The sequence below is a fragment of the Pristiophorus japonicus genome, chromosome 5 (genome assembly GCF_044704955.1).
Source record: "Pristiophorus japonicus isolate sPriJap1 chromosome 5, sPriJap1.hap1, whole genome shotgun sequence".
Lineage (NCBI taxonomy): Eukaryota > Metazoa > Chordata > Chondrichthyes > Pristiophoridae > Pristiophorus > Pristiophorus japonicus.
In genome coordinates this window covers 106,373,259-106,401,091 of record NC_091981.1, presented here as the reverse complement: position 1 = coordinate 106,401,091, position 27,833 = coordinate 106,373,259, and the positions used below count along the sequence as shown (strand labels likewise).

The 27,833-nt window shown below is 45.1% G+C and overlaps 1 protein-coding gene across 6 annotated transcripts in view; it reads right to left on the bottom strand.

Moving 5' to 3' along the window:
- The window catches only part of creb5b (cAMP responsive element binding protein 5b), a 666,872-nt gene that overhangs the window by 148,661 nt on the left and 490,378 nt on the right, over positions 1-27,833 (bottom strand). For all 6 annotated transcript variants that reach the window (XM_070880829.1, XM_070880832.1, XM_070880831.1 and 3 more), the window contains one exon: positions 5,780-5,890. In XM_070880829.1, the coding sequence (XP_070736930.1) occupies positions 5,780-5,890 (111 nt within the window). The remainder of the gene's footprint in view (positions 1-5,779; positions 5,891-27,833) is intronic.

Sequence of the window (27,833 nt, the reverse complement as noted above, 5' to 3'; positions counted from 1 at the left end):
CAGTGGATGATCCATATTGGACTCCTCCTTAGGTGTCCACCATCACAGAAGCCAGTCTTCAGCCAATTCAATTCACTCCAAGTGATACCAAGAAACAGGTGAGCGCACTGGATACAGCAAAGGCTATGGGCCCTGAAAACATCCCGGTTGCAGAGACAAAGACTTATTCCAAGCCATTCCAGTACAGCGACAACACTGGCATCCACCTGACAAAGTGGTAAATTGCCCAGATATATCCTGTCCACCAAAAGCAGGACAAATCCAATCCGGCCAATTAACAACCCATCAGATCTCGCAGCTCAAACCAGGCATGAGGTGCTGTGGGCTATCAGCAGCACCATAATTTTATTCCATCACAATCTGTAATCCCATGGCCTGGCATAGCCCTCACTCTACCATTACGATCAAGCCAGGGGATCAACCCTGGTTCAATGAGGAGTGTAGAAGAGCATGCCAGGAGCAGCACCAGGTGTACCGAAAATTGAGGGGCCAAACTGGGAAAAGGACTACATGCATGCTAAACAGACAAAGCAGCATACTATAGACAGAGCTAAGCGATCTCAGAATCAACAGATTAGATCTAAGCTCTGCAGTCCTGCCACATCCAGTCGTGAATGGTGGTGGGCAATTAAACAGCTAACGGGAGGAGGAGGATCCATGAACATCACCATCCTCAATGACGGCGAACCCCAGCAAGCGAATGCAAAAGACAAAGGGCAAAACTCGTCATTGGCTGGACTCTTAACTAGCACAAAGGAAGATAGTTGTGGTTGTTGGAGGCCAATCATCTCAGCTCCAGGACATCGCTGCAGCAGTTTCTCAGGGCAGTGTCCTAGGCCCAACCATCTTCAGCTGCTTCATTAATTACCTTACTCCACCATAAGGTCAGATGTGGGGATGGTCGCAGATGACTGCACAGTGTTCAGTTCCATTCGTAAGTCCTCAGATAATGAAGCAGTCCATGCTCGCACGCAGCAAGACTTGGACAACATTCAGGCTTGGGCTGATATGTGGCAAGTAACATTCGCGCTACGCAAGTGTCAGGTAATGACTATCTTCAACAAGAGAGAGTCTAACCACCGTCCCTTGAAATTGAGTGGCATTACCATCGCCGAATCCTGCACTATGAACAATCTACAGATCACCATTGACCAGAAACTTAACTGGACCAGCCACATAAATACTGTAGCTACAAGAGCAGGTTAGAGGCTGGGTATTATGCAGCGAGTAACTCATCTCCTGACTCCCTAAAGCCTTTTCACCATCTACAAGGCACAAGTCAGGAGTGTGATGGAATATTCTCCATTTGCCTAGATGAGTGCAGCTCCAAAAACACTCAACCATCCAAGAAAAAACAGCCCAGTTGATTGGCTGCCACCATCCACCACCTTAAACATTCACTCCCTCCATCACTGGTGCTGCAATGTATACCATCGACAAGATTCACTGCAGCAACTTGCTAAGGCTTCTTCGATAACAACTCCCAAACCCACAACCTCTAGAAGGACAAGGACAGCAGGCACATGGGAATACCATCAGCTTCAAGTTCCCCTCCAAGTCACACACCATTCTGTCTTGGAAATATAGTGCCGTTCCTTCATCATTGCTGGATCAAAATTCTGGAACTCCCTCCCTAACAGGAATGTGGAAGTACGTTCACCACACGGACTGCAGCGGTTTAAGAAGGCGGCTCACCAGCACCTTCTCAAGGAATGGGCAATAAATGCTGGCCTTGCTTGCGACACCCACATCCCAGGAACAAATCAATAAAAAAAACCTCAGTCTGTCCAAGCAATGTTTTGTAATGGTATAACATATCCATACCATCATATTCTTTTATATTTTGCGTTGCACATTATCAAGGATATTGTGCATGTAGGCACCTTTGGTAATGATTCCACGAGGCAGGGTTTCGTACTTAAACTGTGTAGATTATAGTCCTTTATTTGCAGCTCCTCGAGTGAGGACACCAAGCTGTGAGTTCCCTTTTATACTGGGTTACTTGCAGTTTGCAGGTAACCCTTAGGTCTCCAGCAGCAGCACCCTCTGGTGTACAGGTAAGGTGTGTACAGTGTAAGGTACATTCAGCGTTACATACATCATATAACAATACAAGCATGCATACATAATAACACTCCCCCCGAAGCGTTTTTCAAGTCCTTATTGTAATGACCTGGGGAGATGATCAGTAGTGGGCTATGGGAGGTTGTGGTGAGGGTTATGTGGGTGCCAGTTGTGACCCCTGTACTTGAGGCTGGCCTCATACATTTCCCCCCCTCACACACAGACCATGTGGGTGTCACTGCTATGGGATCCCTCAGTGGGGTAGCCATTGCAGCAGTGGGTAAGGTGCATACTCTGTAATGTGGGTAGTTGTGTGCTGGTGGGCAGGGCCACAGGACTTTTGTCCTTGTCATCCAATTGGGATGAGAGTCTGGTCATCCCAGGGTTTTCCAGGAAAGCTGGAGGGTATTGGCCTCTTGATCCTGGTCTTGGCCCTCGTGGCCAGGGGGTGTAGGGCTATTCTGGGGCAGGTTGCCAGTGGTGGTGGCTGTGCTGCCCATTAACCACTGTCCCTGTAGTGGGTCTGCTCCCACTGGGCGTGTGTGTGTCCTTCCTGGGGCATCACACTAGTTCCAAAGGTCCAGGCTACATGGTCTGGTAGCAGCTGGACCTGGGGGTCTCCCATGGGGGATTCCTCTAGCATTTGCATGGTCCCTGTAGAACCCAGTGTCCTTTAACAGTGTTCTACCTGTATACATGACACCATGGCTCTGATCATACATAGTCGATCTACATTACTGACTGCCTTTACATTGTTAATAACAGCATTTGCATCACTTTTTGGTATCATCATCTCAGCAGACATGGATACATTAGGCATTTCAAACTCTCTCATAATCATCACACATAACAAGCTTGTACTTAACCTTACTTACACAAGCATTCATTTCATTTTTCACATTAGTTACACCAGCATCACAATTCATGGTTACATTATCATACTTGCACCCTTTTAATGCATTTTTAGTTTTAAAGTCCCTGTCATCTTTAAGTTGAAACAGTTCCTTTAAATCTTTTTGGTTACCAGTCTCCTTTAAGGGAGCCTTACAATCTGATTCGCCGATCAGTGTCACGTGTCACTCCTCCAATGCTGCCCCTCATGGTCTGATCACGGCCATTTTGATTGCAGGTTCTTCTCCTCGTGGTACGGCAGCCATCTTCTGGCTCTCCTCCAGGTAGGCTGTGGTGGTCTTTTCTTCCTCAGGTTCGGCCATGGATGGCTGGAGTCCATCTTTCTCGATGATTTTTGCCTCTTGGAGTCCTGCCCCGGCCTGGAAGGAGAAGTTTGAGTTTTCGGTCCTGGAGATTTCGCCGCAGTATTGTCCTGGAGATTTTGCCGCGCAGTCGAGCTGGACAGTGGGATCTCTAGAAGCAGCGATGGATCCATGTTCGATGCCGATTGCTGGAGCCCGGAGGCCATCGCCACTTCGACTGATTTGGACCGGGTTCATCCAACTTCTTCCCAGCAGCGTGGGACCATCACCGGCAACAATCCACAGGGGAAGTCTGTTCAACACGCCGCCCTGGGAGACCTGGACGTCCACGCTGCCAATGATTTGGATTTTACCTTTGGTGTAGGTGAGCAGCTTCGCTTGGACAGGAGACAGTTTTGGTTGAGTGGCGGGATTCATCCAAATTTTTTCAAAGGTCGCTTGGCTCATCACAGACTGGCTCGCCCCTGAGTCGATCTCCATGGAAACTGGGACCCCATCGATATCTACTTCCATCGTCCATGGAGAACTTTCAGTGGAGCAGGTATAAATTCCAGGGATTGAGCAGCTTCATCTTCATCTGTATTGGAGCCCCGGTGACCAGCCAACACTTCGGTGACGCGGTGAGTAAAGCTTTTTCTGCACATTCTCTGAAGGTGCCCTTTTTCTTTGCAGCTTTGCATGTATAGACTTTGTAGCGGCACTGGTGGGCCCTGTGGTTTCCTCCACAGCGCCAGCATGGGACCATCCGGTTTGCCCCATGTGGCAGACTCAGGGTTGCGGGACTCGGGGCAGCATTTCTGCCTTTAGAAGTAACCATGCGGTGCACTGCGCTCGCCGGTTTAGAGTCCTGGGTCAGTATTTGCCTAGAGTCGCTGGCCGAAACCACGTAAGCCTGGCTCACTTGAATTGCTTTCTGCAGGGTGACTGTGATGTCCACAGAGAGCAATTTGTGCAGGAAGCCCTCGTGGCCGATTCCGATTACAAATATGTCCCTTAGTGCTTCATTAAGGTGGTCTCCAAAATCACATGTGCAGCTAGTCTTCTTAAATGTGCAGCATACTTAGTAATTTCTTGGCTTTCGGGTCGCCGGTAAGTGTAGAACCAGTGCCTGGCTGTGAGGATGCTTTCTTTTGGTTTTAGTTGCTCCTGTATTAGTCTTACAAGTTCCTCATAGTTCTTGATGGTTGTCTTCTCTGGGGCTAGCAAGTCCCTGACGAGACAATGGATGGTGGGCCCACAACTGCTAAGCAGGATGGCCCTGCGCTTTTTCGGTAGTGTAGCAAGTGTGTCCCCATCCAGATCACTGGCTATGAAGAAATGTTCCAAGCTTTCTACAAAAGCGTCCCAATCTTCCCCATTGGTACATTGCTGAAAGTTGCTGAGATTTGACATGCTGAGCGTGTAGTTCGTGACCTCACCGCCAAGTTATTGTGTATGCTTGGCAATGACTCCACGAGGCAGAGTATGATACTTAAACTGTAGTCCTTTATTTGCAGCTCCTCGAGTGAGGATACCAAGCTGTGAGCTCCCTTTTATACTGGGTTACCTGCAGTGTGCAGGTAACCCTTAGGTCTCCAGCAGCAGCACCCTCTGGTATACAGGTAAGGTGTGTACAGTGTAAGGTACATTCAGTGTTACAGACATCATATAACAATACAAGCATGCATACATAACAAAGGATGTGTGTCAGCAAGCAAGTGATTAATACTTGGAATTGAGCTTTGACTTAAGCCAATTAAATTTTACCAAACCCAGAGTCAATTTTCACGTTTTTTTTGCAATTAGTAGAGTTTTCTAAAAATGTAATTTCAAAAGCTGAATCTGAAAAATTCACGAGACAAAATGAAAGCAAAGAACTGAAAGCTCAATATATCACTAAATAACTAAAGTATCCAATAAATAATTAATTTATATATATCATAAATGGTAAATTCAGATATCACTCATTATTATCAAGTCACATATTAAACAATCATATTAAACAGGCTCTTGTTGAATATTACAAAATGGCACTGATTATGGACATGTTTTGATTTTTTTTGGATTCATGGAAGCTGAGCAGTACTTTTACAACACTGCACGTGTTAAGCCATTACTATCGAAATCAAAAATCATTAAATGAGCATCAGAGGCCACTGTAAACAAGTTGTTCAATGGATCCTTGCTAGGATCATATTTTGTGATACAAGCTTATTTAAAACATAAGAACATAACATAAGAATTAGGAACAGGAGTGGCCATCTAGCCCCTTGAGCCTGTTCCGCCATTCAACAAGATCATGGCTGATCTGGCCGTGGACTCAGCTCCACTTACCCGCCCGCTCCCCGTAACCCTTAATTCCCTTATTGGTTAAAACAGCTCCACAAACTGTATAATATATTCATTTTACAGGGAGTTAAATGTACTTAAAACCAAGAGGTTCATGGAAATTATAGATAATTCCCCACCCTTCCACCCAAATATACAGTCATGGAGACAAAGAATGCTTAGCTGTTTCTTACCATTTTGGCGTCTGAGTGCATTTGTTGGACTTGAGGAGGAGTGCATGGATTATTTAGAGAAGGGCCTGGCATTCCCATGATATTAGAACTCATGGATAATTGCCTATCCATCTTTCAAAAAGAAAAGGAAAGTTTTAGACATTGATTTTAAATAAAAACAATGAGAATTGAACATTTAACAGGTAAATAGTAGAACACAATACAGTTATCAAAATTGACTGAAATCAATAAAATCACATTTTGAAAGATATATTCAGGGCTGTATTTATTTGTCATTGAATATCAACTAACAGACTAAATAATGTAAGTTTTCTCTACCAAAGTGCTTAAATAACTGGCGACAATCATTGAAGAATCAGAAGTAATTATTAATTTTGGGGGTTGCAAAATTTGCTAATCCTTTAACATGCTTTAACAAAATATTCTTATTTATAAGTTATTGTCTGTTTAAGCAAAGTTAGTACTGTTTTGAAGTTAAATAACTATTTCCCTTTGTCTGTGTTATATGATTTCAGTTGATGCAGTGGTAGAGAGTACTATAATATGCCTCAGTGTCCCTTGTGTAGAGCGGGAAATTGGTCAAGATTCGCATTCCAATGAAGAGTGAATGTGTAGACATTGAATCAGAAAAGGATCAGCCTCATCTGTGTTGCCCCTTTGGTGAATAGCCTGTTGACGCTCACTGTCAGGGCACAAACATGAATAATGGCTATGTTGGCAAGGCACCAGAACATTTTGAGCTGTACTTCAGCAACAGTCAGTATATTCAGGAGAGGAGAAGAAGTAGGGGAGAAAATTGATATAGTAAAACACACTTAGTATTATTGTCCTAATGTTTTTACATATCTTTCTGAACTTATCTGCAAACCTCCACCTCTATCTCTTCCACTAATTAGTGGCCTGTAATGCACACCAAGAATTGTGCCATTTCATTTTCGATTTCTTAACTCTATCCTAATGGATTCTGTCTTAAAACATCCCCTGACGTTCTAGCACAGTGATAGAATCCTTTACTAGCACTGTCCCCTTTTTCCCTTCCATATCTCACTTGAAAATGTTATAAGCAGGAACATTAAGTTTACAGTCCTGTCCAAATCTAAGTTAAGTCTCAGTTAGCTACTAGATCATGGCTGCGAAATTACGAGGCGCACCGTTTGGGGGCAGTAACCCTCGCGAGGTGGGACTTCCTGCACAGAAGTCCCGCCTCGCAACCTAAATTGGGGTGACGAGATGGAATTGGGAGCGCTACGTGGGTGAGCGTCGCAGTGACAACTTGGACCATTTCCCATACCTCAGGAGCCTCTTATCAACAAGAGCAGACATTGACAACGAGATTCAACACTGCCTCCAGTGCCCCTGTGCAGCCTTCGGCCGCCTGAGGAAAAGAGTATTTGAAGACCAGGCCCTCAAATCTGCCACAAAGCTCACGGTCTACAGGGCTGTAGTAATACCCGTCCTCCTGTATGGCTCAGAGACATGGACCATGTACAGTAGACACCTCAAATCGCTGAAGAAATACCTCCAACGATGTTTCCGCAAGATCCTGCAAATCCCCTGGGAGGACAGGCGCACCAACATTAGCGTTCTCGACCAGGCCAACATCCCCAGCATTGAAGCACTGACCACACTTGATCAGCTCTGTTGGGCAGGTCACATTGTCCACATGCCTGACACTGAGACTCCCAAAGCAAGCGCTCTACTCGGAACTCCTTCACAGCAAATGAGCCAAAGGTGGGCAGAGGAAACACTACAAGAACACCCTCAAAGCCTCCCTGATAAAGTGCAACATCCCCACTGACACCTGGGAGTCCCTGGCCAAAGACTGCTTTAAATGGAGGAAGTGCATCTGGGAGGACGCTGAGCACCTCGAGTCTCATCCCCAAGAGCATGCAGAAATCAAGCGCAGGCAGCGGAAAGAGCATGTGGCAAACTAATCCCACCCACCCTTTCCCTCAAAGACTATCTGTCCCACCTGTGACAGGGACTATGGTTCTCGTATTAGACTGTTCAGTCACCTAAGGACTCATTTTCAGAGTGGAAGCAAGTCTTCCTCGATTCCGAGGCACTGCCTATGTGTGTGTGTGTGTGTGTGTGTGTGTGTGTGTGTGTGTGCTATGCGGCCTCTCCATATAGCGCTGAAGTGTTTCAAAGACACCACCCCTTCCATTAAAAGGGAAGGAGCCTGCGAGCTCTGCAGGCCTTTTGATGGGCCTCCACTAGGTCACCGGGGATGCGGGTGCCGTGGCCACAGCCCGGCACCAAAACGGAGTGCCGGGCTGCACGATCACGGCATGCACCCCGTGAAATCGGCCCGAACAGTAAGCAGCGCCCCTTTAAATTTCGCCCCGCAATTGGTGTGCGGCCCGGTTCGTGACCTGCGAGGCTGGCACTGACATCGCCTGCTGCAGCCTCATGGGGCGCTGCCCAATTCTTGCCACGGGGCGAAGGCAGACCGCCGCGGGGCAAAAAGGGGATGCCACGCACGGCGATGACATCATCGCCAGAGGCGCAGCAGCCAGGGGCACTACTAGCGGGAGCGCAGTGCTATACTACTGCACCTCCACTAATTCCCACGCAAATTCACAGGAGCCGGTCGTGTCTCCTACCCGCCCCCTGGGCAAAAACACTTTTGCACCACATTAGTGCCCCCCAGAGGCCAATTTCGGCACCCCTATCTCTCCACAATTATAAATGCTTCTAACCTCCAATTTTGCTCTAAGTGCTTTGTGCATTCACATACATAACACTTAATCTTGACTTCAATAATTTTGGATTGTTGACCTTTTTTCTGTTTTTCTCTTTTTTATTTCTATCCCTTGCCCCTTTCTACAAAAGTGTTTTTATCTCTTTATTTTTTTGCCTTTTTTGTGTGAAAATATTTTCTTACTATTTATTTCAGCTAAGCCTTCTGTTTTGATTCTAACAGACTTCTTAATCCTGCTCTCTCAATCCCAGCCTCTCCCAGCAGGAGTGAGCACACTAGTGAACCACTCACCACCAGCAAGTGGAAGTGGCAGCAGATGAGCAGCAAGGACGGGGGAGGGCAAGGGCTTTCCATCCAATCGGCCTTGTCTTTGTTATGGTGTTGGTATCATGGCTGCTCCTGAGACAATACGCATTCACCTGCATTATTCGTCACTACCTATATGTTTATGGAATGAAAGTCTTTCTGATTCATAATTACCACAAGATTGTTATTAACTAGTACATAACAATTATGAAGAAATATCCATAGAGTAAGTCTAAAAAGCAGCAAAAATCTACTTTTCAAAACCCACTCAGTCCCAAACTTTAAGAATGAATAGACTAGAAGCCACCAATCATCCACTTCAAATGGGCAAGCCACACACAAAGAGTAGACCTGCAAACAAAAATGGGGATTCATCATGCAAATACATTTTGGGGCTATAATAAAGCCGAGCCGCACGGCCTGAAAAAAACATTTGACTTCTTCTGCTATTGCATCTGGAATGGAGTGCGACCATCACTCAGGCCTATTTGCTTGATTCTACACTGTCTGTAAGAGGGCAATTCCCAAACAAAATTTCAGGTGATCAACCTTTACAACCAACACACATCTAAGTTCAGGAGAGGAGGGAAGAAAATCAGAAAAACTGGAGCATAAAAGTAACAATTTTAAAAAGCATTTACACTTTTTTAATAAAACAGTTTAAGAATCTTCAATATTCTCTTGTAAGCTTCAATATTTTCTTGTAACCGATATTCTCTTGATGCTTACAAGTGAAAGTAAGCAGCTAGAAATCCTTCAATATACAGCATTTCCTTTAATAAAATGATTAGATTACAAATTTTTGCAGCAATTAATCCTAATGTTTAACAAAAGCATGAGGTGAAGGAAAACTTTACTCATAAATATTTAACCTGTAGTGTAACAAGAATTAGCCATCCTGCCCCTCCCCCCAATCCAAGAAAAACTGGTGTTTAGAAGATTAATTTCAGAAAACAAAATTCTAGATCAGAAGCCTCTGAATTTTGGAAAGAACTCTTGTTTTTAAGAAAGGAAAACTTCTGCTCTCAGTCATCTTGAAACTAAGGCAGGAAACAGTATGGTAATGGAAACATTCACTGTGACTGCTTCACATCCGTTAATAGCAGTATGCTCTTGCACAACTTATTTGAGAATTGATGCAAATTGGTGAAATCACCAGAGGAATGCCATGACCTGTTGGCACTGGATCTGCTGCAAAAGTACAGATAGGGTGCTTTACTCCAATGGTAGCATCCAGAGTTGGGAGTCAGAGCAGTTTGGACATTTTAAATGTCATACAATTACAGTTAATTCTTCTGATTACAATCATATAAAGTTGAAAAGTAATTCTCATTCAAGTGTTCAACTCATCAACATTTAAGCTCTTCTACCTACTATAATAGAATATTGTTAGGGCATAAAAGGAGAAAGGTTTGCTGTAAAACATGAGGTTTACAACAGTAAGGTTCCACTGTATATGTGTGTTTCACTTTACAACAATTGAAGTAAATATTTCCATAGAAAAATAGCTAATGGTGTGTGTGAGTGTAAAAAACTGTGTATGTGCATGTCTGTGCATGGATATTAAAGCATAATCAACTTAAATTTTAAATTATAAATTTCCTTATTCATTTGTCAAGTGCTTCAAACAAGCACTAAACAAATGCTGGCTTTTGCAGAATAGAAATCGTACCCTAAGCTTCCCCCTAACTTTAAAAGATATAAAGTCAGTTATTGGAAAACTGAGAAAGGTAAATAGTGCTGTAGTGTTGTTGTATTTGTTTTGATCTTCAGCAAAATGGCTTTGCATTAACAAAAGATTAACAGATTTAAATATAAAATGAATGTTTCATAGAAGCACTGAAGGATGGCTGTGGAAAGCTAATCATTCCACGACAAACAAAAACTGAACAGTCTTGGAAGCAGACCCCAGCATGATAATGTTCAATTACAAGTCTGCCAAAATTGATTGTACTTCCTGTTAAATTCTCTTCAAACTGCATTCCAGAAATAATCAATGGAAGAACTCCCATGTTTCACTGAGCTGCAAATTGAATGTGCTGACTGCTCAGCTGCACTTTTCTCAAACCAACCAATCGCTTCACCGGGCCAAGTTTCCGGGTCCTCCTCTCACTGTATCTTGGTTAAAATGTTACATTTGCAGGTCCCTGACATACACTGGGCATAACCTATCCAGGACAATCCCGTTTCATTAACATTGTGATGGAAGTAGAACTCAATCATGTAATATTTCTGTTAGATTATTTTTTGTTGACTTAGACTGACAAATTAACTTAATTTAAAGATTTACTTCAGAATGCTGAATTTCTTTTAAAGAGATTATTTGTTTTGAGTTCTGGAGCAAACAACATATCTACCCGTCTTGAGACATTTGCAGTTTCATGAGCGGAGGAGCATTATCTCGCTTAGCTAGTTTCATCAGTATGATTGTTGCCAGTATTCATAAGTTAATTGCATCAGAAACTACCTCATGCCATTAAACCCTAATATATGCAAGGTTGCCAGTTGCGAGAGAAGGCAAAGCTCAATTATTTTGATTGCGGAGCCAGCAACGAAGTTTCATGCCACTTAAATTTCCAATAAGCAATGTGCCGGAATTTGTGGTCGGAGGCATACTTCCGGAGTACGCCCCAGACCTGAAAAATAATACATGCCTACCTGCTGGCCCCCAGGCTTCGGAGACTTTGGGTCACGGGCCTGCAGGTGTACACCTGCGTAAAGGCCCACGGATCCCAGGTGGCTCTGAAGTGTCCCTGGCATCATGTGGGCCCGGTCCTCCTATCAGAAAGGAGGATTCCATTGCTGTCATTTTCTAACATAATCCCCTAATGACAAGTAATGGAATACCCAAATAATTAATGAATTTACACAATTCTAATAAAAATAAATGTTCCCAATTTCACATTTAATTAAAAGCCTCTTTAATGAAGCTTTTACAATAAAAATTTAATTTATTGAAAAATAATTTTAAATATTTTAATCCAGGCCAAAATTTACATAAACGAATTTTAAATGTTTGTGGATGATTTTTTTTATTTAAAATTTTTTAATTTATTATTTACATTAACCCTTACGCTGGTGAAAGCTTTTACCAGACATAAGGGTTTTGTGGTCATTTGCTGGGCAGTTGTTGGGCAAAGTTGGGATCAGTGCTGGGACCCCAACTATTTACAATCTATATTAACGACTTGGAAGAAAAGACTGAGTGTAACGTAGCCAAGTTTGCTGACGATACAAAGATGGGAGGAAAAGCAATGTGTCAGGAGGACACAAAAAATCTGCAAAAGGACATATTCAGGCTAAGTGAGTGGGCACAAATTTGGCAGATGGAGTATAATGTTGGAAAGTGTGAGGTTATGCACTTTGGCAGAAAAAAATCAAAGAGCAAGTTATTATTTAAATGGAGAAAGATTGCAAATTGCCATAGTACAGCGGGACCTAAGGGTACTTGTGCATGAAACACAAAAGGATAGTATGTAGGTACAGCAAGTGATCAGGAAGGCCAATGGTATCTTGGCCTTTATTGCAAAGGGGATAGAGTATAAAAGCAGGGAAGTCTTGCTACGGCTATATAAGGTATTGTGTGCAGTTTTGGTTTCCTTATTTCCGAAAGGATATACTTGCTTTGAATGCAGTTCAAAGAAGGTTCACTAGGTTGATTCCGGGGATGAGGGGGTTGACTTAGGAGGAAAGGTTGAGCAGGTTGGGCCTCTACTCAAAATTCAGAAGAATGAGAGGTGATCTTATTGAAACGTATAAGATTATGAGGGGGCTTGACAAGGTGAATGCAGAGAGGATGTTTCCACTGATGGGGGAGACTGGAACTAGAGAGCATGATCTTAGAATAAGGGGCCGCTCATTTAAAACAGAGATGAGGAGAACTTTCTTTTCTCAGAGGGTTGTAAATCTGCCTCAGAGAGCTGTGGGACATTGAATAAATTTAAGACAGAAATAGACAGTTTCTTAAATGATAAGGCGATAAGGGGTTATGGGGAGCGGGCGGAAAAGTGGAGCTGAGTCCATGATCAGATCAGCCATGATTTTATTGAATGGCAGAGCAGGCTCGTTGGGCCGTATAGTCTATTCCTGTTCCTATTTCTTATGTTCTTATGTTCTTAAATAGCAAGTTCCGTGGGGACTTTTACAAGGCTTACGACGGCGTACACTGTGCGTATGCTGTCATTGGCCTGGCAAAATTCGGGCCAATGTTTTAGGTCCTGACCAAGCTACTTAAATTGTACTTTAATGCAACAAAATATCCCAATCCACTTCACAGAGGCAAAAATAAGCGGAACCGAGAAGTGGAGGGAGCACGAGGGTGACCAAAAACAGGAATATTTTATCTGCTTGAGTAATAGAAATGATTAATATTCTGATTGTTGTTACAAGGCAATACAGTGGGTTTTAACTATTGGGCAGCCGATCAGCAAAGCATCCATCGCTGGCAAAGCCAGCATTTATTGTCTATCCCTAATTTCCCTTGAGAAGGTGCTGGTGAGCTGTCTTCTTGAACCACTGCAGTCCATCTGATGAAGATACTCCCATAGTGTTATTAGGGAGGGAGTTCCAGGATTTTGACCAAGCGACGATGAAGGAACGCTGATATATTTCCAAATCAGCATGGTGTGTGACTTGGCGGGGTACTTGGAGGTGATATGTTGCTTGACACTTATCAACCCAAGCCTGAATATTGTCTAGGTCTTGATGCATGCAGACATGGACTGTTTCATTAGCTGTGGAGTTGCGAATGGAACTGAACACTGCAATGATCAGCGAACATCCCCATTTCTGACTTTATGATGGAGGGAAGGTCATTGATGAAGAACTGAAGATGGTTGGGCCTAGGACACGGCCCTGAGGAACTCCTGCAGTGATGTCCTGGGACTAGGTATGACTCCAGCTAGTGGAGAGTTTTACCCCTGATTCCCATTGACTTTAATTTTACAAGGGCTCTTTGATGCCACACTATGTCAAATGCTGCCTTGAAGTCAAGGGCAGTCACTCTCACCTCATCTCTGGAATTCCGTTCTTTTGTCCATGTTTGAACCAAGGCTGTAATGAGCTCTGGAGCCGAGTTGCCCTGACAGAACCTAAACTGAGCATCTGTGAGCAGGTTATTAGTGAGTAAGTGCCACTTGATAGCATTGCCGACAACACCTTCCATCACTTTGCTGATGATTGAGGGTAGACTGATGGGTTGGTAATTGGGCGGATTGGATTTGACCTGCTTTTTATGAACAAGACATACCTGAGCAGTTTTCCACATTGTCGGTTAGATGCCAGTGTTGTAGCTGTACTGGAACAGATTGGCTTGAGGAGCGGCTAGTTCTGGCGCTTAAGTCTTCAGCACGACAGCTGTTAAAAGCCCATAGCCTTTGCTGTATCCCGTGCGCTTAGCTGCTTCTTGATATTGCCTGGAGTAAATCGTATTGGCTGAAGACTGGCTTCTGTGATGATGGGGACCTCAGGGACTCGTGGTCTGTTTCGAAAGCTGAACCTGATTGCCTGGTGGCAGCAAGCTGCATGCCCCTAACAGGTGTCTTGCCACAGCTCGTTGACTCTGACTGATGCAATATTGAGCAGCCTAGAGGCTGACCTGGCCGGAAGGAAGGCAGGCTGGTGGTGGGGAGAGAGCCCAAGGCATAAGCAGCCCACATTATTCTTGTGCAGCTTGGAGGAGCACTCCTGTTTCTCTAGGCCTCACAAAAATAATTTTCATTACCTTTTTGGTGATTCATCCTCTTCACCGCTTAGTACAACTGGGCAGAGTATGCACAGTGCATGCTCTGCTAAGTTGTCCCTCAAAATTGCAACATAAGACTCCGATTTGCATACAGTAATCAAAGTACTGCCTGATTCAGGCAAGTTTCTGGGTCACCAAGTGGAAGATCGTGGTCAATTTAGCAGTAGAGCGGGAAGTTCACTATAGCTATTTTAACTCTTCTACCACCCCGTTTCCATCAAGTGGGCCAAATTAAAATCAGCCCTTAAATCTAGACGAGAATCTAAAGGATTTTAGTTGCGTGCTTTGACTTATCAGAGAAAGAAGCCTAGAGAGGCTCCATTGGAGGCCAACTATCTACGGAACATTCAGTTAAAACATTATTGGAATTGACTTCTATCGACTCAGTGTTCCTTATTGTTTTGGAGGTGCAGATAGAGCATGAAGTTTAGTGTAAGTGCAATTTACAACTTACAAAAAGGCATTGTGGGTGAATTTAAAGGAAGCAGCCACCTCAAGCGAAGTGGTCACATACATATTTGGATAATCCTTTTTAAAGGATGTAAGGGGCAAAAAATTGGCTGCCAAAAACAAGTGCCAACCAAAAAATATGTAGCAGATTTAACACTCGCAGCCACCAGCTCGGATTCTGACACTGCGCACATCATTGAGGCAGGATCTGCACGTGGTGAGACACCGGGCACAAGTGCCCTGCAGCCAGGGCAGGGGTCAAGGATATTGCAGATATCACAGATGCCAGCTCACTGGAGGGCGAGGTCGCACACGAGTTCTGCTGCAGAGGACTCAGATGTGGACATTGGTGGGCCAGGCTACAGAAGAAGGCTGATGGCTATGCACAACAAAATGATTGGTACATTTGGAAGCGTACCAGAAAGCCTGCATTCAATGTCAAGGAGTATGGAGGAGTCTGACAGCAACCTGGCACAGGGATTTGCGCATAGCCTGGAGCCCATCCATTACAACATGGAACTTGTGGCCAACTCCATCAACACACTTGTGAACCCAACCATGATGCAGCGTCTGATGGCCGATGTCTCAGCTTCCATTGCAGCACAAGCAGCTTTCACCAAAAGAAGCTCAGACTGCTGCTATCATGGCTCTGGATATCAGTGTTCAAAGGGGTTTGCAGGGTTGGTCATGGCAATCTGTCCTCTAACAGCTTACTCGGATTGCTGAGGTGCTGGTGCTGCTGCGGGGAGCAGCAGTGGCTCCATAGAGCAAGAGCATGTTGTCCTCTCTCAAGTTGACAGCATTTGTGCTCACACTCCTGCAAATCCACCCTTGCTGCTGCCTGTCAGCCAGCCCAGAATGCTGCCGTCCATGCCGAGATGGTGTAGTCTGAAGCTGGATCTTCTAGGCCCAGAGCTGCTTGAGGTTGTCCTCTAAGGCCATCTGCAGTCTGCTCCACTGAACGTCAGCAGCCTTCTTCCAGCCATGCTGCAGCCACTGCAGTAGCACTGTGTAAGAGCACGAGGACAGGCAAAGGCACACAGAAGACAGGCACTAAAGGAATGCACAAGGGTGATTAGTTTAACTTTGTATAAAATATGGCATGAATTGATTTATAAATTTGGTTCGCATTGTTAATATTGTGTTGGCTTTTATTTTTTAATTGTGGCCAAGAGGACAATGTGATGGTCAGTTACAGAGAGAAGGTAAGGTGTGGGACTGTTGGTGAATGGGGAGTTGGGGTTGAGGTTACTGATATTGCATCTGAATTCATTTGTCATGTACAGTCCAGGCAGAAAGGGGCTGTCTACATTGCCACCTTCCTTCCTTTTCCTCCTCTTCCTCCTCCTCCTCCTCTTCTTTGTGCTCCTGCTCTTCAGCTTCTCACCTGATAGGTGGTGGCGAGGGCTGTCCCCTCATGATGGCAAGGTTGCGCAGCATGCAGCATAGCACCACAAATCTTGAGACCCGCTCAGCCGAGTACTGCAGGGTTCTTCCAGAGTGGGCCAGGCAGCAGAATCATTGCTTCAGCATGCCAATGGTGGGCTCTATCAGATTTCTTGTGGTGGCATGGTTCTCATTGTATGCATGCTGTGCACGTGTGTGCGGTTTGCGAACCAGAGCCATGTTGTCCGTGGATAGACCTTCTCGCCCAGTAGCCACTCTTTGATTTGCTGTGGAGGCTGAAATACAGCTGGCACAGCGGACTGCCGCAGAATGAATACATCATGACTGCTGCCAGGATACTGGGCATTGACCTGCATGATGCGCTGCCTATGGTCACACACCAGCTCTATGATTAGGTAGAGGAATCCCTTTCAGTTATGGTACATGTCAGAGTTGACAAGTGACGCCGACAAAGCAATGTGCGAGCAGTTAATGGCACCCTGCATCATGGGGAAATGTGCAAATCTTGAAAATCCTTGTGCTCACTCCGTTTGCTTGTCTCTGACAAGAGGAAATTAAATGAAGTTGTCTCTCTTTGAATAGATAGCCTCAATGACCTCCCTTATGCAGCAGTGCACTGCAAACTGCGAGATATTGCTAATAACTCCAGCAACACCCTGGAAGGAGCCAGACACATAGAAATTCATAGCCAGGGTCACCTTCACAGCCACTGGCAATGCGGTCCTTGCCCTGCTTTGAGGTTGAAGTTGTGACTGCAGCAATTTGCAGATTTCGGTGACAACCTCCTTAGTGAAGTGCAGACATTGTCAACATTGGTTGTCGCTGAAGTTCAGGTAGGAGAATTGCTCTCTGAACACTCTAGCCAGATATGGCCTCCTGCTGAAAGCCCTTTTCACTCTCCTTCCTCTTCTAGCAGCTTATCCTGCTCTATGTGGCCTCTGCTCATTCTCCCAGTCATGCTTTATTCCAAGAGGAAGGCCTACTAGTTCACCCATGTCTGTGCAATTGGTTTGTGCAGAAGCCTTGAAGTCAGAAAAAAGTACTTCGGCACCTGCCACACCACTTCCTGTAGATATGTGAAACTTGAACAACTATGGAAAGTACCCAAAATGTGTAGATTGTATCGGCCGCCAGAAGAAATCAACCAGCAACTAACCTGTAAGTAGTTGATGATCCCTTTAAATAGCGCTGGTGGGGGGTCCTTCCAGCTGTTAATGCGAGTTCAGCTGTGCGAGCTTAAACGAGGGTGTCGGCTGGAGTGTACAGCTCCAAAATGGCAGGGCTAGTGTCAAATCAGCATTACACACTGATTGACGTCATGATCCACCTGCTCTGCGTACTTCTGGAAGACGTTAACTGTGAGCGTTAATGCCTTTACCAAAATGGCATCCAGCGTGCTTCATGTCAGAAATGTGCGCGCCTGCCACAAATGCTATTTTGGATCCCAAACAGCACTCGTAGTGCCCAATGAACAGGCACGACTGAGTCCAATTTCTCGCCCACTCTGTCTACTCTATCAAAATCTTTCATAATTTTAAAGACCTCTATTAGGTCACCTTCTCTTTTCAAGAGGAAAGAGTCCCAGCCTGTTCATGCTTTCCTGATACATATAACCTCACAGTTCTGGTATCATAATTGTAAATCTTTTTTGCACACTCTCCAATGCCTTTATATCCTTTTTATAATATGGCGACCAGAACTGTACACAGTATTCCAAGTGTGGTCTAAGCAAGATTCGATACAAACTTTGTATAACTTCTCTATTTTTCAATTCTATCCCTCTAGAAATAAACCCTAGTGCTTGGCTTGCTTTTTTATGGCCTTTTTAATCTGCATCGCTACTTTTAGTGATTTGTGTATTTGTACTCCCAGATCCTATTGTTCCTCTACCCATTTTAGATTCTTATTTTACAAGTCATATGTGACCTCCTTATTTTCCCTACCAAAATGTAATGCCTTACACTTATCTATGTTGAGATGGGTGCTGTTAGCATTTCAGAGAGCTCTCTCCTAGAGACAGCACTGCAGCTTCCCTGACAGGAGATGTCGGCCATGCTCAGTACTATGTACATTGGAAGCAGATGTGGAATAAAATGGCACGCTTAAACAAGCTGCTGACCCATGCCTACGTTACAAAGTTTTGCCAGGCAACCAGTTGCGTATTTACTGCTGGCTCATGACAAGCTCTCACATAATGTTACAGCTATTGTATTGCTAAATATGCATACCCATACAGCATGCATTACACATTACGTCACATTACAGGGGCGGATCCTGCACCAGTGCTGCTCCATGGCCATTTAAATTGCACCAGCACAGGAAATCTAGGTATTCTGCTCCTGTTTTATTGCCGAGACAGAGGAGGCCCAAGAACATGTCCTCTTGGCCTTTACCTCAGCTTATCAACGGCAGCAGTTGCAGCGGAACCTTCATCACGCAGTGGAAATATTATCAGTCTGCTAAAACCGTGGCCTAGCAATTGGTTCACTACTTTGCAAATTGGGAGCAGGAAGCGATCCCTCGACTGGAACAGCTAAGCCCAAGACCCATCTGATATTAGGCCTTGGACCTCATTTGCATCAGAGCTGCAGACGCACACTGGTAGTCTCCAGGAAGCTTGCCAGTGAAGACTTTTGCATATTGGCCGCTGGGTTACCAGCAGTAACCCACAGGTAGGTCGCAAAAGATGAAGTTAAGTGACTGGGAGAGAGGGGTCAGTGTTCGTGAGAGAGGAAGGGGTCAGCAATCAGGAGGGAAGAGGGCAATTGGTAGGGAAGGGGTGACCGGGAGAGGGAGTATGCAATCGGGAAGGGGGATGACAACCAGAGAGGGGAGTTAGCAATTGGAAAACAAATCATAGAATCATAGAAATGTACAGCACAGAAAGAGGCCATTCGGCCATTGTGTCTGTGCCAGCCAACAAAGAGCTATCCAGCCTAATCCCACTTTCCAACTTTTGGTCCGTAGCCTTGTAGGTTGCAGCACTACAAGTGCATATCTAAGTACTTTTTAAACACGGTGATGGTTTCTGCCTCTACCACTCTTTCAGGTAGTGAGTTCCAGACCCCCGCCACCCACTGGGTGACAACATTTCTCCTCAAATCCCCTTTAAACCTCCTACAAATTACTTTAAATATATAATTTAAACATGTGTTGGACTCCTTATTTGCATATGTAAAGGGTCTAATGCCTGTTACAGGCATGGATCCTGGATGTCTCTTTTGATGCCTATGCCAATATGGCGGGGGTCACATTTCTGCCTCAGAATGTGCTCGCTTACCATATTGGATGCTTTTGCACGCGTTTTTCGCCTGTATAACAGACACAGCATCATCAAATTTCTAAGCCCATAATTTACACCTGAAACGCATAATTAATGAAGCTCCTTTTCAAAAATAGTAGAAGTGAAATACATAGAAATACAGCCCTTCGGAAATACTCCATTTTCAGCCAGGTACAAGCATTAGCTACCAAATCTACTTATCCCTGCTGGTCCAAATGCTGCCATCAGTAGTGATCTGCCAGTCAGAAAATCTCCAATGTTATGTGGCATAGGCAGCATTTTTTTTCAATTAATTATATAATTCCTGTAAAATGATTGCTTTAAGAGTTAGGATGGAATAATTGCATCTCTGGTTATCCTCAGTTACAGAATAATCACGAGAAACTGGCAAGCTGCCAGTCTACGTACCTTTCTAGGAAACCAGTTTTTTTAATGTTAAAATGTAGCTTTTTGGGAAATACATTTAGCAGACCACGTCACAAATGTTTCTGCAGGAGGTGAAGTTTTGCAGTTATCGCAGGGCGTTGTGCAATGAGCTTATTCTGGATCTATTGCTACAAAAAGGGATGTTGCAATATTCTCCATCTGTAACTAGACAAAGGTTTACCACAGGAAATACAGATAAAAGTGAGCCACTTTACAAATTAGTTATTTTCCTCACGTGGCTTCAGACATAATTGAGTATTATCCCTACAGGGTTTATTTCTAGAACGTGCATTAGGCCGATAGGCCCCACAAGAAATATCACGACTCTTAATTTTTATGGTGTGTTTGTTTGGTGATTGTTTATAAGCAGGAATTGCAGTGGTTCTGTGTCATCATGGGCAACAATGTAAACCATATCAATGCAGATAGAGCTCACCGTGTAAAATTCACATTTGATAGCAGATCCAAAACCAGTTTAGACTGCCAGTATCTACACGCTTCGTCCAAGGCTGATTCACTGATCACTAGATCCTGTCTGTATTACTTACACACTAAGCAAGACTCAATTTACATCAGTGTAATGAATTTATGCAGGAGCTTGTGGTGAGAGAGAGACGAGGACAATGAAAGATTTTTTTTCATTTGCGTTGAAAAAGCTCAAGGAGGTGAAATTATTGAAACATCAAATTAAAGCTCTTGACCCGGAAATTCCCCTTCCATGGGCCCAAGTTTCGGGCCGCGCCTAGAACGGTGCAGCCCCAAGCTAGACGCCCGTTTTTCGCGCTCAAAAGTGCGCAGAAAAAAAACTCCGATATTCTCCGGCTCCTCAGAGGTCTTAAGCAACTTGGCGCGGCGCGCGCAGAACAGCGGGGGGCGGAGCCAGACTCTCGCACCGATTCTCGAAGCAGTGGGGGGGCGGGCCTAATTTAAATAAGGTAACGTCGTGCCGGCAACCCTGCGCGAGCGCGTTGGAGCGTGTGCGCACGCGCAGTGGGAAATAAACATTGGCACTCGGCCATTTTTAAAGGGACTAGAGGAAAAGTGAAGATTTGTCTTGTGGACCCCTGGAAAGGCTTGTGATTTAATTTTAGTGATATTTTTATGTGTGAAGGAGTGCTTTTAGCAGCACTGTTGAATAAATCGCCTGCTGAAATCAGTGAGTGCAGCTTTTCACTGCTAAACTTGCAGAACAGGTGCTGCAATGGTGCATGCAAATTAAGGACTGTGTGTTTTGAGAAATAAGAATGCCAATTCAACTTTGCAATGGATCAACGTCCACCAAGAACAAAGAATTTCTCACATGAGGAAGTAGAGATATTAGTCAATGTAATTGAGCAGAGATGGCAGGAGCTAGATACCAGCAACAGAGGTCGCATAAAAGTGCCACCAAAAGAAATGAAGAAACGCCGGAACCAAGTTGCAGAAGATTACTGCGCAGTGGTGCATACCATGAGATCTGGAAGCCAGTGTAAAAAGAAATGGCACGACCTTGGTCAAGTAGTTAGTGTAAGTAATATTTTCCATTTTTAATGTAATCGTGATTGTAACTTGGCTATCTGTATGTCCCACCTTGCAGACTGACACACTCTGTAAAAAGTTATATTTTACTCTTTGCAGAAAAAATTGGCCCACAACAAAAGGGAGGCAACTCGGACAGGAGGAGGCATGCCCAATCTGCATCCACTGACACCCTTGGAACAAAGGGTAGCTGCTATGATGAGTCGTACATGGAGAAAAGTAATCAGTACAGCACAAGCTGGGCCTGCACGCGAGTTAGAGGATAAGTCCTGAAAATGCATCATGGCCCTTTAAATCAACCAGCTGCCTGGCCTGCTATGTGTGAGAGTACTCATGCCACCCATCCGGCCCCCTCCCTTGCTGTTAAACATTTGACTGTTCTGATGTTGATGATGATGATGATGATGCTGCTGCTGCTGCCAACCCTGAGGATCCTGAGGGTACAGAACAAGAACCAGTACAACCAGATGCGGACGAACCAGACTGGATGATGGCAGCGATGACTGAAATGTCTGCAGGGGAGAGCTTCCAAATTAATGTTTATGAGCCCCCATCAAGGGGCATCAGAGTTTCAACCCCTAGCATAGGTTTTGGTTCCACCTTCCACGCTTTCGCTTCCGATGTTGCGGGTCCCAGTGGTGCTGCTGGTATAATGCAGCATTCTACAGTCAGTGCACTACCGTCCGAGCCTGCACCTCCCACTCGCATAGGTTCTGCTTCCACCTACTATGGTTTTGATTCCGACGTTGCGGGTCCCAGTGTTGCTGCTGATATCATGGAGCAGTTTACACCCATTCACCCACCATCCCAGCCCACGGCTCGCACTCAAGTGCTGTCGTCTGGAACACCGAGCGTCCCACCATCCCAGCCCGAGCCTCTCTCTCTAGTACTGCCATCTGCAACACAGAGTGTCCCACCGTTCCAGCCCGAACCTCTCCCTCTAGTTCTGCCGTCTGGAACACAGAGCGTCCCACAGTCCCAGCCCGCACCTCCCTGTGTAGTGGTGCCGCTTGCAACACCGAGCGTCCCACCGTCCGTGCCTGCGTCTCCCAGTATAGTGGTGCCAAGAGGCAGACCCAGGCAGAGGAGAAGGAGATTGAGGACACGCTCTCCTGAGATGCAGTGTGCAACAGATGCGGCTCAGGTTGTGGCATTGGGTATGGAGACCAATGAGCTTACCCGATCACTCATCGGTAGCGTCAGTGCAGTAGGTGAAGAGTTGACGGTCCTGACGGGAGAAATAGCAGTAATGACACGGGAACTTCGGGAGGGAATGTCCGAGGGAGTGCAATCGACGGCACAGGCCGTCAGGGAGTGCATGCAATTGTTGGTACACAGGTGGTCAGGGAGGGCCTGGTTGAGGTAGCTGCTGCAAAAAGGGCACACAGCCCGGCCAATCAAATGACACCCCCATGAAGACGTGAACATTCATTGAGATGTGGATGAGAGATGGTTGCAGCCTTTCTTTGCTGCTTTTGTTCTTGTTCTTGATGTAGCTGTAGTTGCGTTTTTCAAATTGAAATTGTTTTGTAAGTTTTGTAACTTTACAACTTATAAGTGATCTTATGGTTTTTAAGTGATCTTATAGTGTAAATGCTCTCACATTTTGTATCTTATTTAATTTTGCACCTAAAAAGTGATCCTGAAGTTTAAGTGCTCTTCAGAGTGTAAGATTTTTCACATTGAAACTGTTTTGTAAGTTTTGTAACTTTACAACTTATAAGTGATCTCAGGGTTTTCAAGTGATCTTACAGTGTAAATCCTCTCACATTCTGTAACTTATTTAATTTTACATCTCAAAAGTGATCTTGAAGTTTTTAAGTGATCTTCAAGAGTCATATTAAAAAGTATAATTTGATACAACAAATATTTTATTACAGTGACGTTAACTTTTCAATAAAATATTTTTTCATTAAAACTGTTTCATGTTCCATTAACACAACACAACGTAGGAACAACTGCAAAGAATAAACAAATCCATGGGCAACAATGGTCGCAGAGCCCTCAGGCATCAGTAGTTGAAGCGTTCACGGATGAGCTGCTGGCGCAAGGCTCGAGCAATCGTTAAAGGGGCACGATGGACGGCCCTCCTCTGACCTCGTGCTCCGGTATCAGGCACTTGCATGCTTTCCTGATCGTCATCATCATCCTCATCCTGCTGTTCCGTAATATTATCATCATGCACTGGACCCTCACATAGGTCTTCTGGTTCCACTACCAGGTCCTGCTGCCTCATGATGGCTAAGTTATGAAGCATGCAGCACACAACAGTGAAGTGACCGACAATCTGAGGAGAGTATAGCAACTGTCCTCCAGAATGGCCCAGGCATCGGAATCGCTGTTTCAATATGCCAATGGTCCTCTCAATGATGCTGCGAGTCGCAATGTGCACCATGTTGTATTGATGGTCAGCTTCTGTCCGTGTCACGCGTAGGGGCGTCATTAGCCAGGTGATCAGGCCGTACCCTTTGTCTCCCAGTAGCCAGCTCTGCCCTTCTGGCTGCTGCTCAAACATGTCAGATATAACGCTGTCGCGTAGGATGAACGCATCGTGGGTGCTGCCAGGGTATCTCGCATCGACTGACATGATGCGCTGCTTGTCGTCACACACGAACTGCACATTGATAGAGTGGAAACCTTTCCTATTTCGGTACTGCTCAGAATCCTCCACGGGTGCTCGCAAGGCTATGTGGGTACAATCAATGCAGCCCTGTACCTTTGGGAAGCTGGCAATCCTAAAGAAGCCCACATCCCTCTCATGGATCGCTTGTGCGGTCATTGGGAAATTGATGAAGTCATTCCTTCGCGCATACAGTGCAGCCGTGACCTGGTAAATGCAGCCATGTATTGCACGTTGAGAGATGGCACACACATCTCCAGTTGTAGCCTGAAATGATCCTGAGGCATAGAAAGAAAGTGCAGCTGTTACCTTCACTGCAACAGACAGGGCAGTTGGCGTTCTGCTTCTGGGCTGCAAATCTGCTCTCAGCATATCACAGATCTCAGCGACAACTTCTCTGCGGAAACGCAGCCTTTTGACACAATCAACCTCGCTCATGTCCAGGTACCAGCGCATGGCTCGATATTGTCGATGTGGGTAAGTTCTCCTGCCCATCAACCTACGGGCTATGAAGTTCCTGGTGCGGTGAGCTCTAATCAATTCTCTCCTATGCAGTGAATTGATGGTGAACCATTGCATAATCCGTGGTGTTGACAATGCAGCACCCATTCTGCAAATATAAGTTTATAAGTGTCTATGTGGCTGTCTCTCCCTGTCCCTGGCCAAATGGCCTCAGTCCCCCTCACAGCTCGAAGGCTGCTTGATTGCTGTGTCTTTGCCTGCCGTCCAGTCACTGACGATGCCCTTATCCCGTGGCCAAATGGCCTCAGTCCCCCTCACAGCTCGAAGGCTGCTTGCTGTATCTTCGGCTGCTGGCCAGCCACTGACGCCGCCCCTATTGCGTGGCCAAATGGCCTCAGCCCCCTTCGCAGCTCGAAGGCTGCTTGTTGTTTCTTCGGCTGCCGTCCAGCCACTGATGGAAGGAAGGCCTGCCTGAAGCACCGCAGCTCGAAGGCTGCTGCTGCTTCACACAGGTTGGAAAATGGAATATTTAATCTTTGCTTTGTTTATAAATTTTTGTTCAGGTTCGATCTTTATTTGTATAAGTATGACTGCTGAATGATTTTCAAATTTAATTACTTCCCTTCCACCCTCCTCCCACCCACCCCCCTCCTCGTTCCCTACGCCTAATTTGTAACCTATGCCTGATTTGTAAAGTGTAGGCAAGGTTTTTCTGAGCGTACAAAAATCTACACTTACTCCATTCTAAGTTAGTTTGGAGTAAGTTTTCACTGCCTAAATTTTGAAAACAGGCGTAAGTGGCCAGACACGCCCCCTTTTGAAAAAAATATTCTGTTCCAAAGTGAAACTGTTCTAACTGACTAGAACTGGAGCAAACTAAATGCCGAGAATTGCAAGTTCTAAGATACTCCATTCTAAATCAGTTGCTCCAAAAAAACAGGAGCAACTAAGGCCGAAACTTGGCCCCCATGATGCCAGCACAAATCTTGGTGCAAATGTGGTATTTCAGCCAAAAAATTCACGAGTATCCCCCCGCTTTAGTGCTAATACTGCCAGTAGTTTTTTTTTTAACAAAACATGCACTGAAATCTTCCAAAAATAAATGTAAATCAGAAGCTCTAGACATTCAGTTTTAATGCCACAGCATACTTTGCACATAGAGAAATTTTCACACGAATGTAATCGGGAAATGGCATTGAGTGGAAATTCCCTTTTCGGAATGTGTCTATAGTGAGGTGAGATATCCTGCTGGCTCAATGGGGAAATGTACTGTATTATCCAGTCCTGGCTCCTATAAAAGGTGCAAATGAGCTCATTTGGTAATCTCACCTCTGTGCTACAATGTTTTGGGTTCAAACTATGCTGGGATCTTGAGGCACTTGGAAGTACTGGCTCTGAAATTCCACTGGTTTCTGGTCTCCCGCTATAATTGCGTTTCCCTGGGGGTTCCACCAGTCTCCCACTGAAGTTATAGTGAGAAACCAAGAGAACCTATGCAGAATTTCAGGACCACCATTATTCAACGGCTTCGCCTCTGGCTCTCCATTCTCTTCTTTAGCCATTCATTTGCTCAACCACTCCCTCACCTCCACACTTTATGCATCGTTCCCAGCTAAACATTTATTCTCTCCCATTGTAAGAATTTGGCAAAAACATCGACAGCAAAAGCATATACTTTTGGACTTAAACTTTTGGACATTGCTTTAATTTGGCTGTTAATGTAGGACAGGTCCAAACATGTCCCACAGGAATACACATCAGGTGGGCAGGAATCAATGGCTGAAATGGCAGGAAGATGGTTGATGGACAGACACTTTTGTCATGTAATCAGTGAGAGATCAAGAAGATTGGTCAGTGCTCAAGACACAAAAGAAGCTATTCGACTGCCCAGACCTGTTGGAGCCTTATCGAGGAAACAGCCCAGTTACAAAGGAACAGGCCGAAGACATGATTTTTTGCTTTTCAGTTGCACTGCCTCAGGCAAAGGATAGTTAAACTTTTGGCTCGAGAAGAAGCATTTTGCAGCTATAAGAGTGGCAGATTTTGGCTGCCATCTCTCTGTCTCTCTCTCTCTCCTCTTCTATGCTTGCGTGCGTCATTCAACGCACAAAGACTGAGCACTCCGTCTAGGCCAGAGAGAAGAAACACCATCTACGAGCAAAGAGAGCCTCACTATTTCGACTGGGAAGCTGACCTTGAGACTGGACTTGAATACCACAGATTGGTATAGAACCAGAAGATACAACTCATCGGGAGAAGTAGCGAGTAAGCCAGAGGGGTAATTGGTGAGCATTTATCCCAGCCCACACATCTTTAAGACCACTGCATAGTGTGAAGGGGTGTCGTGTGTCCCAACCAAGCCTTAAGGGTTTTAATGGGGAGGTTATCTGCAAAGATCATAAGCGTACGCACAATTCTGTTCGCCAGATTCGGTGGTGCATTTTTGAATCTGAGCACGGGTGTTTTAGTTGTGGGTACTTCGCATGAGGGGCCTGTTCAGACGGGCCAGGGTTGTGTGCTGTACTGTGCTTATTTGTTTTACACCACCAGGGTGCGTTTTACTGGGTGTAGGTGTGTGCTTTAACTTGAATAAAGGCATTGTGATGGTTGAGACCGAAAGATCTGGCTATAACTGTATTTCTATTCACTGTTGTAAGGGGCATGATTCGAAACCACCAAGGGCAAAACCACTTACACCATCCTGGTTGTTCCTTCTGGTATGGATGCTATCTTCACTCCCTCAAGACCATGGGGTGCAGACCTGAGCATACCTGGTGCACACCTGGTTTAGCCATTTATCGACAAAGCTGGCTGGATCATATCTGGCACTATTCGGCCTCACTCCCCTCTGCCAAAACTACCCACCACTCTGGGATCATTTTGGAGAGTAAAGATAACCCTGGCTTCTTTTCTTCACTGTCAACCATCTCCTTAAACTCCTCTGCCTCTCCAACCTCCAGTAACAAGCATGAGGAGCCCATTGCCTTCTTTCACATCAAGATTGAAACCACCTATTCAGCTGCCTCTGCTGCTTCCACCTTCTTCTTGCCCACCTTGGCAAACCACATGCCAAGCTTCTCCCTGCTTTAGGCCTGAACCTGCATCTCTCTTTACCTTCTCTCTCATCTCCCCCAA